Source organism: Microtus oregoni, unplaced genomic scaffold, assembly GCF_018167655.1.
Source record: "Microtus oregoni isolate MIOR12 unplaced genomic scaffold, Mior012 000057F_ref0000458, whole genome shotgun sequence".
In the NCBI taxonomy this organism is placed as follows: Eukaryota; Metazoa; Chordata; class Mammalia; order Rodentia; family Cricetidae; genus Microtus; species Microtus oregoni.
The window spans coordinates 3123616-3135681 of NW_024543833.1; the positions used below are offsets into that span (position 1 = coordinate 3123616).

Genomic DNA, 12066 nt, shown 5'->3' on the forward strand with positions numbered 1-12066 from the left:
CTCGGTATGTTACATTTTCCATGGTGTGAAACATTCACTGGTCACATTTTTTTCATGTAAAGCAATATCATTTGTATGAATAAGTATAGAAAAAAAAGTGATGTTAGATTTTTAAAATTTTATTTCTGCATTTTAGGCATAGTTTATGACAAATTCATATTTTTGCATTTTAGAAACCCGAGTGCAAGTCTTGAAATTGAACACTATTTCAAATTCTCTCCATGATCCTGACTAGGTCATTTATTTGTTGTAGCTTGGCCTAACCTGGAACTTGAGGGTTTTTTATCCCCACCTCAGCTTCTGAGTGCTGAGATTGCAGATGTGTGCTCCTTTGTTCTTGTTATTTTGAGCTTTGGATTCTCAGGAAGGAATGGTTACAATCTGACATTGGCAATGGAGGTGGGATGGGGAGTGGGACTCTCAAACCAGTTTCCCCTACTGTAAGTAAGCTCCAGCCTATCTCTTTTGTGACCTTCACAGGTGTGAGGTTTCTTTTATCTTGATAAATAAGCGCGTAGGCGGGTAGCACCTTGCCTCCTCTAATTCAGTTCAGTTCTGACAAGGTCTACTTGGAGATGCCAATCATAATCGTCTGCTTGTTTTACCTGTGCTTCTCTCCGTTGTCCATAAAGGGTTCCCACAGTCCCTCCCATGGTTCAGTTAATTTAGTCAAGCATCTCCTGTGGCTGAGGGAACCTTGTTTATCATTATGAAGGGTATTGCATAGGCCCCAGATTGAGAGCTGCATAGGCACGGTAAACCGCCATGCCCTCTGAAGGTAGACCAACCTCCAGGACCTCCACATGCTCAGCCACCCAAAGTGTCTAAACCCCGTTCAGGTTTTAGTCATTGATTGTGATCAACTCTACATACATAATAGCCCCTTTCCCTTCCACGGGGGTTGGGCCTAAAGTTCCAGCTTCCCTATTCTGCCTCTCTCTTTGATCAGCCCCCATCCTTATGGTACTTGTGAGCTGTAGCCTTCAGTCAGCTCATACCTCAAAAAAAAAAAAAAAAAAAAAAGATTTTTTTAAGCACATGGATACACTCAGAAGGATATCATTTTTAGAAGCCTAAGATTTTAGTTTTATGAAAGGAAATATGAGCAAAACCATGTGTATGTTTTACAGTATTACAGATGCTGACTTTGTAGAGTTTGAAGATTAAATAGGAACATTTTTTTAAATCCCTTGTGTAATGTATAATACAAAACTGATACTTAATAAATGATGGTTTCTTTTCCCAGGTGGCTGGTCGGAAAGGATTTCCTCATGTGATCTATGCCCGTCTATGGAGGTGGCCTGATCTACACAAGAATGAATTAAAACATGTTAAATATTGTCAGTATGCTTTTGACTTAAAATGTGATAGTGTCTGTGTGAACCCCTATCACTATGAACGTGTTGTGTCACCTGGAATTGGTAAGTTGACTGTCTTTGCACAACCTTCATAGATCTATAAAGGGAAAAGATCCTAGCAGTATTTTAATTTTCCTAGTTTAAAGCTTGTATTTGAGGACTACTTAAGACTTCAAATAAAGTTCAAGAATCATAATTAAAATTTTATTTTAGACAAGGTCTCATCCCAGGCTGGCCAAGAGCTGGCTATGTAGTCAAGGATAACTCTTGATCTCCTGCTTCAACCTCTTGAGTAGTGGAATTAGAGGTATGCACCACTATGCTTGGCTTAAGATTCAGATAATTTAAATGAAATGTAAATACTTAAATTTGTGGTTTTGATTTCTAGAATTGAGTATATAAAATTGATACTCTGGGCCTGGAGAGATGGTTCAGTGGTTAAGAGCATTGCCTGCTCTTCCAAAGGTCCTGAGTTCAATTCCCGGCAACCACATGTGGCTCACAACCATCTGTAATGAGGTCTGGTGCCCTCTTCTGGCCTGCAGACATACAAACAGACAGAATATTGTATACATAACAAATAAATAAATAAATATTTAAGAAAAAATAAAATTGATACTCTGCCTACTTTTTACATTGTTGTTGAAGATGGGAAACATTATAAATTTAAATTTATAAATTTATATATTAGCTTATATATATATAACTATATATATATGTATAAAATTTAGAATCTGCCCTACTTTTAAATTGAAATGGCTCATGAAGTTTGGTAATCTCTGGCTTACATTTATGTTCTATATGTAATGGAAGATATGTTCATAGTAATGATTTATGTTTCATTCTTTTTCCCCTAAAATAAGATCTCTCAGGATTAACACTGCAGAGTAATGGTAAGTAACTGGTTTCCTGTAACTTTTTCTATTTTCTTGTATCATGTCTTAATTTATTTTTTGTTCAAACAAGTGGTTTGAGTTGGAGCTAGTAACACCAACAAGAAAAAAGTTGCTGCTCTGAACATGTAGATTTTGTAGGGAGGTATATATTAACATTTAAAATTTGGCTTATTAAATTTTTTTATTTTATGCATCTGAATGCCTGCATGTATTTTTATCTACCGTGTGTGTGTGTGTGTGTGTGTGTGTGTGTATCTGATGTCTGTGAGACCAGAAGGGATATCAAATCTCCTGAAATTAGAGTTACAAGTAGTTGTGAGCTACTTCTGTGGGTGCTGGGAATTGAACCTGGGTCATCTAAGTGCTCTTAGCGGCTGAACCATCTCTGGAGCCCTGTAATACTAGATTTAAATTGGCTTTGGCTCTCTGAGTTTGAACTGCCATTCATGAGTTAAAATTCCTTAGGTGTGATAGATGAATACACCAGTACATGAGTCTAATTAATGGTCAGTTTGAACAGATTTTTAATTGTTAAAGGAATAGTTCTTTGTAAGAAAAACACGTGTAAATGGGTATCAGTGACCATAATGTGTGGTAATTTGGAATTGTGTGTACCATATCTTACAAGATAATCTATTTTAGTTTTTCTTCATTTCACCCTAATTTACTTTCATGAATGAAAATACTGATGATGTTTTTGAATTATGCATATTAATATTTTGAAAATGTATTTCAGTGAAATCAAAGGTTAAAATGTTTTGAGGTGTGAAAATCCTCTTGTTTTTAATTTTGGGGTGAAATGGACTTCTCTAAATCTTTAGTTCTAATAACTTAGAACCTATTAAACTAAAATCTCTGAAAAAATCTATACTTTGTGGAGATGTTCTGGTACAGAACCACTGTTATCTTAAAGCAGCAGAATGCTTGTTCTGCTGGTGTTTCATTCTTTACACTCCCAGAGGTGGGCCAGAAACACCACATGACTTTACATTGTCAAATGTGCCTGGTAATAAAGGGCTATTGTGGCTACTGGTTCCTGAAAACTGCTTGGCAATAGCGGGAGTTGTGGTCGTCTAGGAATGGTAGCTTTAGAGCTGCTGAAGCTCTGCCTCTGCCAGCACAGGAGATGTTGTAAGCAAGCACCCAGCAGTTGTCACCCTTCTCCATCCATAGTTTTTGCGATCTAATGCATTTACTCAGTGGAAATTAGGGTTTAGGAAACTGTAGTGATAATTTTAGAATTTCAATATGGATTAGTTGTGAGGTTCCACATCCGGGTTGTGGGAGTTAATATTCTTCAGGGACACTAAGGGCATTGTCAGCCTTGTGGATCCCCCTAGTGGTAGTTTTTTAGACCATCTTGCCTGGCTTATTTGCTTGGAAAACAAGATTTCATTTTTGAATTGGGCAGAACAATAATAGTAGAGCAGGTAATGAAAAGTTGAGAAAAACAGAACCCTTCCTTCACTTGTCAGTTGGGATCTTGTGGTTGTCCAGCACAACTCATCTCTGTCACGGAGCTCTGTGACCACACCGACCCATGTATTCATTGTTCAAATATTTGGTGAGTTTATTATTGCCTGTTACTGTGCTAAACTTTAGGAATATTAAGAAAAACGTGGTGTGTTTCTTCCAGTCAGAGTTCAGAGTCTTTTGGAGGGAAGAGAAAGTTAGCAGAGAGTGGCTTGCTAGAGGGTAAATGGTCAGTGGCAGAGTGCCCAGTGGCTTAAGCTTAGTCCTTTTCACCTATGGAGAATTCACTATTTACCTCTCATACAAACCTTTATTTATGATTATATTTATAATTATAAACTACATTTATAATTCTCTAAAAACCCAAGCAGCTGGGCACACCTATAGGACTTTCAGTTAATTGGCTCATTTGCGGTGGGAAAATCTACCTTAAATCCGTACCATTTGAGGTTGGAAGAGTCACCTTAACCCTGGGCCACAGATTTGTAAAAAACATGGAATAAGGAAGATTTTACTTTGTTTGTCCTCGCTCTCACTGGAAGTTTTTTCCTTCACTAGTATTACATCCACTCAGGATTTCAGTCATGTGTACTGAAGACCAGTTAACTCACTGAGCCTTACGGCTGAGCACCTACTAGATTCTTGGATTTTCCTTTGGAAGACAGCCATTGTTGGACTTTTTGACCACAGCCTGTAAGCTACTCTAATAAAGCCGCGCGCGCGTACACACACACACACACACACTTCCTTCTTTTTCCAGTCATTCTGTTAGTTCTTTTTCTCTAGAGAACTCTGACTCATAACAGTTCATGAGCCTAGGGAAACAGAATTGCTTCATGGAAAGGACAAAACTTTGTTCTTACTGGAATGTATATTTGTTCTGGTTATGGATTTCTGTTTCTAGCCTGTAATGATTCTGCCAACACTACCATCCATGGACTTAAAGAATGTCTTGTCTACCATCATGTTATTCCATACACTATTGCTTCTGACCAAGGAGCTCACTTCTCTAAGTGTGACAGTGGGCCTGTGGTCATGGAATCCATTTGTCTTGCCTTGTTTCCCACCATCCTGAATTAGCTGGCTTGATAGAAGGATGGATCAGTCTTTTGAGACATGGTTACATGCCAGTTAGGTGGCGGTAGCCTAGAGGACTGGGGCAGGGTTCTCTAGAAATTAGCATATCTTTTGAATTAGCATCAAATATGTGATGTATTTTTCCCATAGCCAGGATTCATGGGTCCAGGTCTTAAGGGGATAGGAAAGGGAATAGTTCTTCTCACTGTTACCCCTAGTGATCCACTAGGAAAAGTTTTGCTTCCTGTCCTGTTCTGCTGACTTAGAAATTTTGGACCCAGAGTGGGGAGTGCTCCTGCCAGGAGATAAAACATTCTATTGAACTGTAAGCTCAGACTTCCTCCTAGCCACTCTTGCGTTCTCATGTCCTTAAACCTACCGTCTAAAAAAAAGAATAACATTGTTAGGATGGGTGATTGATCCAGACTACCAAAGGGAACTGGATTGCTTCTCCACAATGGAGGTAAGCAGGATAATGTGTGGAGTGCAGGAGATCCTTTAAGGGGTCTTTTGCTGTTACCATGCTGCTGTTACCATGTTCTGTGATTAAAAGCAATGGGAAATTATAACAACCTACTCACAGGCAGAATGACAAAGGGCATAGACCCTTCAGGAATGAAGGTATGGATCACTTCCCCAGGAAAAGAGCCAAGACTTGTTGAGGTGCTTGCTGAAGGTAGAGGAAGGTAGTTAAAAATAGCAGCTAAGGCCACGTGACCAGTAGTAGAAATGAAGTTTATAATTGACATCAGTGTTTCTGTCTTATTTTGTTAAGAATGTTTGTACAGATATTTGTGTTTTCTTTTCTCTTATTTCTTTACCCTATAGTATATCCTGTAATAGAGGATGATTGCATTCTCCTCAGCTAAGATAATATTTCAGTGCTTAATCATATTAGAGATATTACAAGAATGTCCTTCAAAAAATTGTCACCTTTCCTAAAATCTATAATGCATTTGGTTGTAAGTGGGATAGTATATCATGTTAGGCAAAATTATGACCTGCTTATTGTTTTTATTTGGAAATTAGGCATAATGTAAGAAGATGTGATTGTGTGTTAGGTTGACCAGGGGTAGACTTGTGTTGGCTCTTCTTGAAAATGGTCTCCTGTTACCTGATGAGGACATGGGGCTTCCTGTTCAGCCTCTGTAGCCTCTGCAGCCTCTGCATAACTAGGAATAGAAAAAAGCAGGACTATTGAAACCCATAGCTCCATGCTGTTCTTATGCACTCAAAATAAGTCCTGGAGGTGGACGTTTATGTTTTTGGAAATGTATCTCTGCAGCACCTAGTGTTGATGTTGCAGGTCCTGTGATGACCTTTATATGCTCACATTTAACAAGCAGCTGGGCAACATTAGACACAAGTTGATTAATCCTTCCTGTCATGGTTTTGATATTTTGGATGAAGCACCCCTTGTCTGGAAGTTGGCTCTTAAATTCAGCTAACTCAATGGTTAACATATGAAGACAGCGGTTTTACTTACTGATATCTTACCACAAGAATTGCACCATTGCTTCAAGTGAGCCATACTTGTGGGAGATTGAGGAGACTCGTTGGTGACCACGTCAGACTGGGTGACTGAGTGTGTACTCCTAGACTGACTTGGTTATCATGAGAGACTCCTGAGGTGTGTAATCTGAGGTGCATTATCTCAGGTTAGTCTGGCTGCAATGTCGTCTCCAAGGGAATTGAGGATAAGGTTAAACATGGGAGCCTGTGAAGATGTTCTGAGTGATGTACACCAAGGCACCTTGGTTCTCAGGGAGGTAGGATTCTTCCTCACTCAGTGAAAGGGATAGAGATAGCCTATGTATGTGGACAGATGGAGGAACTCAGCACTGGGAACTTTTTCTTAATGTTTTTTCTTGATGAGTTGTTATATTCAGAAGAAATCCCAAGATGAGGTTCCAAAAGGACACTCTAGGTGTCTTGTTCTTTTTCTCTGGCAGTTAAAGAGTTAAAAGACAGGAAAGATCAAGTGCAGTAGATGGCATTGGAGAAATCTCAATTCCACAGACATCAGCAGACAGAATCGGCAGGTGTAGAAAGGTGTTTATTGGGAGTGAGGAAACACAAGCGCTGTAGGCAGATGGAGGAAAAGATCCATTGCAAAGTAGGTGGTGACTTGAGAAGCTGAAAAATCCTCGTTCCAAACTTCTGTTTAGGGAAGTTTAGTCGACATGTGAAGGGAAGGAAACGTTGGGAGGTGTAGCTATTTAAAGTACACAGCAGTTGACTCTTGTGATGTCACGGTCAACCATGCAGCTGTCAAGTTCACAGCTGCTCTCTTTTGTATTAGTAATGCCAACAGGTTAAAGGATCTCAGTCACTTCAGCAACAAAAAAATTGAATAGAGATGCCATTAATTAGATGGCCCATTAAGTTAAATAAATAATTAAATCAATATTGCCAGGATTTTTTTTAAAGAATCTTTTTTTAAAATAAATCTTTATTTAAATCTATTTATTATGTACAGTCTTCTGTCTGCATGTATGCTTGGATGCCAGAAGAGGGCACCAGATCTCATTACAGATGGTTGTGAGCCACCACGTGGTTGTTGGAAATTGATCTCAGGACCCCTGGAAGAACAACCAAAGCTCTTAACCTTTGAGCCATCTCTCCAGCCCTTGCGAAGATCTTTATGAAGAAAAATCCAGAATTTTGTTGAGTAGACTAATCATAAAAACAAACATGCAAACGGAAAAGCTTAGCCATTTATACCACTGTGTTTTCTTTTTTTTTTTTTTTTTTTTTGGTTTTTCAAGACAGGGTTTCTCTGTGGTTTTGGAGCCTGTCCTGGAACTAGCTCTTGTAGACCAGGCTGGTCTCGAACTCACAGAGATCCGCCTGCCTCTGCCTCCCGAGTGCTGGGATTAAAGGCGTGCGCCACCACCGCCCGGCTACCACTGTGTTTTCTGAACAGGAATTTTTTTATTATAATTTTCCCAACATTAGTGAGTATTTAGGGTCAACTTTTTTATTTAAAGTTCTTTTTTACATACAGTATATTTTGTTTTTAATATTTCTCCTTCCCTAACTCCTCCTGCATCTTACCCTCCTCCCTACCTCATTTAGACAGCTCATTTGAGTCTCTGCACATTGTCCAGTTGTGAGTCTCTGTTAATTCCCACCTACTGCAGGAGAGGCTTCTCTGATAAGGGCTGAGTGATGCACTAATTGATCTATGAGTATAGCAGTATGCCATTAGGAGTACTTTTGTTGCCGTGTTCTTGTAGCAGAAGAATAGTATTAAGTTTTCCTCTAGGATCTATGAACTACCTGGTCTCAGGTTTTTGGCTACCTTAACAGTGTCAGGTATGGGTTCCCTCTCATGGAATGGGCCTTAAATCCAATTTTAAAAAATGATTGCTTACTCTGAAAACATTTGTGCCACTGATACATGATAATGTGTTAAGCATCTTTTTATTATTGTATTGGTTCCCTTAGAAGTTACTTTGGGGGGCTGGAGAGATGGCTCAGAGGTTAAGAGCATTCATTGCCTGCTCTTCCAAAGGTCTTGAGTTCAATTCCCAGCAACCACATGGTGGCTCACAACCATCTGTAATGAGGTCTGGTGCCCTCTTCTGGCCTGCAGGCTTACACACAGACAGAATATTGTATACATAATAAATAAAAATATTTTCTAAAAAAGAAGTTACTTTGTTTTCCTTTATTATGTATATATTTTTGTGTTTCTGTGTGGGTGTGTGCACATGTGTGCCAGTGCCCTTGAGGCCAAAGGTGTATTGGTTCCCGTGGAACTGGAGTGATAGAAAGTTATGAGCCATTTGACATGGGGTGCTGGGAACCAAACTCGGTATAAACAAGTTGCTCTCTTAACTACTGAGCCATCTCTCCACTCCCTACTACAACATATGAGTTTCACAAATAACAATGTTTTCATGTTTGAAAAGTCAAAAAAAGAGGTTGGTTGTATGCAGAAGCTTGAACAAATATGGAATATTTCTACTGTTAGAAGTCACAAAAAAAAACTAGATAAGGAAAGTGATATACTAGTTTTTCAATTGAAGAGAATGTCTTTGTGGCCTTTCCTTGATAGCTCTAAGAAGATGTGGCGCACACCTTTAATCCCAGCACTCGGGAGGGAGAGGCAGGCGGATCTCTGTGAGTTCGAGACCAGCCTGGTCTACAAGAGCTAGTTCCAGGACAGGCTCCAAAGCCACAGAGAAACCCTGTCTCGAAAAACCACAAAAAAAAAAAAAGATACCTAATACTAGTATTCAGTTGATTATAAAACTTGAGTTACCTACAAGTGTTAGTTCAGAAACATGAAAAGATGATTTTCCTATAGATGGCAGAACCCGAAATAGTGGGTCAAGACCATACGAGAAGGCTCCGAACAGAGAACTGATAGGAACACGGTTCAGTTTCTCTTAAAAAAAATAGAGCAAAGCAAATAGACCCCTAGTTTATTAAAGATACTACTTTACATGACCTGGACACTAGATATGTTCCTTATGCTCCTTAAAGTCTGAAAATTTTAATTATTGACAGTTCTCATCAAACATTTTTATGTAGATTGGGATTCCAAAAAGAAAATTTCAATTTGATGACTCGTGATCTTCCTGGCCTGTCTCCTGAATGCTGAATTACAGGCCAACACCCTGCATTGGGCTTTCATTTGACTTTTTAACGGGCTGTTTTAGGACAGCAGTTTCAAATAATAAATAAGTCCAGGTCTTGGCGTTGAGTACCTTTTAGATCCCACTTCTCTCTCTGTACGTTGTGACATTCAGAAAGGCAGAGCCAAGTATGTAGTCTCATTTTGTCTTGAGGAATAAATGATCTTCACAGCTGAGTGAACGTTTGCTAGGCCTTTGGTTTTTACTTATTTAGATGATTATGCACTTCTAGGTTTGTCAGGAAACTGAAGAATAATTCTTCAGATATCAGAGAGTCATAATTGATAAAAATTTCTAAAGTTACTGTAGCTGATAAAATATGCTTTTTTTATATATGAAAATTTTCTGAATTTGAATTATTTATACTTAGTTGATTTTAGATTTTGTCATATTATTTGTATATAGTTTTTGTGGAAATGGAAGAATCTAAAATATATAATTGTGTTTTTTTTTTCTCATAGCTCCACCAAGTATGTTAGTGAAGGATGAATACGTTCATGACTTTGAGGGACAGCCATCCTTGCCCACTGAAGGACATTCAATTCAAACCATTCAACATCCACCAAGTAATCGTGCATCAACGGAGACATACAGTGCCCCAGCTCTGCTAGCCCCATCTGAGTCTAATGCCACCAGTACCACCAACTTTCCCAACATTCCTGTGGCTTCCACAAGTGAGTTATGCAGTTCAATACAATCGTAAGTCTTCCTAATCCTTGAATATTTATGTGTAGTCACTTGGAGAAACCCCAAGTAAGTAAAAACTTGTGGTCTTTATGGTGCTGGGTACGGTGTCAGGGCCAGATGCGAACTAGATGGGTTCTCACTCCTGAGCCATACCACTCAGCCCACAGGAAGATATGTTGAATTGGTATTTGAGTTCATTCTGGAGAAAATGGTGTTCATAATTTATTTAGAATTTCTAATGTTGATATACAGTCAAATGTAATGACTTTGACTATACTGTTATTACATTGCATAAGTAAGAAGTCTCCTAATTATAGTATGAGTGTGTGATTGTTTGTGTATATGTGTGCCCATGTTTGTGTGTACATGTGGGCCATGGTATGTTTGTGGGGATCCGAGGAAAACTTGGTGGATTCATTTCTCCTTCTATCTTTCCATGGATTCTTGGTATCAAATTCAGGCCACTGAGCTTGTGTAGCAAGACTCATTCCTTACTGAGCCATCTCTATCACTGGCCCAGCAAATAGCTTTGAACCAAGGTGTTTATAAAAATCTACAATCAAAACCTTTCTTTTAGTCCATTATTTTGTCTGAGAGGGTAACTTTATAATAGTTTCTCAATTTCCTATTGTGACTACTTGAAAAAGGCTCTTAAAAAGACTTGCTTATACTATTTGTGGCCCCAAGAAGGCATCAAGTATTTTAACCAGTCTCAGAATAAAGCTAACATGCACATCTTTGAAAAGGATGTCATAGGGGGTTCTCAGTCTGCGTTCTGTTCTTGTTGTCTTCCTTCTTTACCTGTCTTTGTTTCTTTCTCATATCAGTTGAAGCTAGGACCTCTACCATGCCAGATAAACCCTTGGCCACTGAGCTGTACCCCCAGCCCAGGCTCAACTTTTCTGGGACTCTAATAAAGACACTGTGATCTGGTTTTGTTTATATTGTTATTTGCTTTTACAATTCCAAAAGTTGAACTTTGCTTTGCATAGTAGAGTAATTTGCTTATTTAATTCAAAAATTGAAAAAAAGAGTTACTGTGTCTGTTTGAGTGCTGGCACATGTTGTGGTGTACATGCAGAGTTGGAGACTGCCTTTGTTGTTGTCCTCTCTGTCCAGCTGCTTGAGTCAGGGTCCCTTACTGTTTGCGGCTGCACATGCCAGGCTCTCTGGCCAGTGGGCGGGGTTTCTTATCTTGACCTCCCATCTCATAGGAGGAGTTAGTGATGCACACTATAGTGTCTGTCCAGTTGTTTGTAGGTTTATAGGTTAGAGCTGAGGTCCGCATGCTTGCAGGGCAAGTGCTTTACCTGCTGAGACATCTTTCTATCCCTAATTATTACTGCTATTTTGAATTTAAATATTATCAAGTATACAAATAGTAATAATTTGATTACTAAGAGAATTGTTTTTAAACCTAGATTGTCAAGGGATAGTTGACTGATATAGATGGATATTTGTTATTACCTAACAATGGAGTATCTATGTTCATATCAGTTTAGACTCAACATTGAAATTTTAATCTTTGTGATAATCAGATTTATTTCTGAATTGTTTTGCTTCCATCCCACCCCCTGACATTTTCCCTAGTGCTGGGAATCCAAGCCACTGTGTTACCCCTGATAAGCATGATAAGCAAGCACTTTACCACTGAACTATGTGTCTGGCCCTGTAATTGTTTTCAGAATTTCTCATTAGTCCATTTCACCACTTGAAAGCAGTCTTTTTCAGTGGTACAATCTTAGCACAGATAATTTCTATGCACATTTGATATATATGAGTATGTATATACATTTGGGGGGAGGGTTGGGACAAGATTTCACTTCATAAGCCAGGCTGGCTATGGACTTCTGATTTCCTTGTCTCAGCCTCTGAAATGTTGGGATTACGTGTATGCAGTATAGGACCTTGCTTGCATCTCTGACTGTC

General features: G+C 38.9%; 1 protein-coding gene across 2 annotated transcripts in view; it reads left to right on the forward strand.

Moving 5' to 3' along the window:
• The window catches only part of Smad4 (SMAD family member 4), a 56668-nt gene that overhangs the window by 16887 nt on the left and 27715 nt on the right, over positions 1–12066 (forward strand). For both annotated transcript variants that reach the window (XM_041639148.1, XM_041639147.1), the window contains exons 3-5: positions 1247–1421; positions 2222–2251; positions 9912–10124. In XM_041639148.1, the coding sequence (XP_041495082.1) occupies positions 1247–1421; positions 2222–2251; positions 9912–10124 (418 nt within the window). The remainder of the gene's footprint in view (positions 1–1246; positions 1422–2221; positions 2252–9911; positions 10125–12066) is intronic.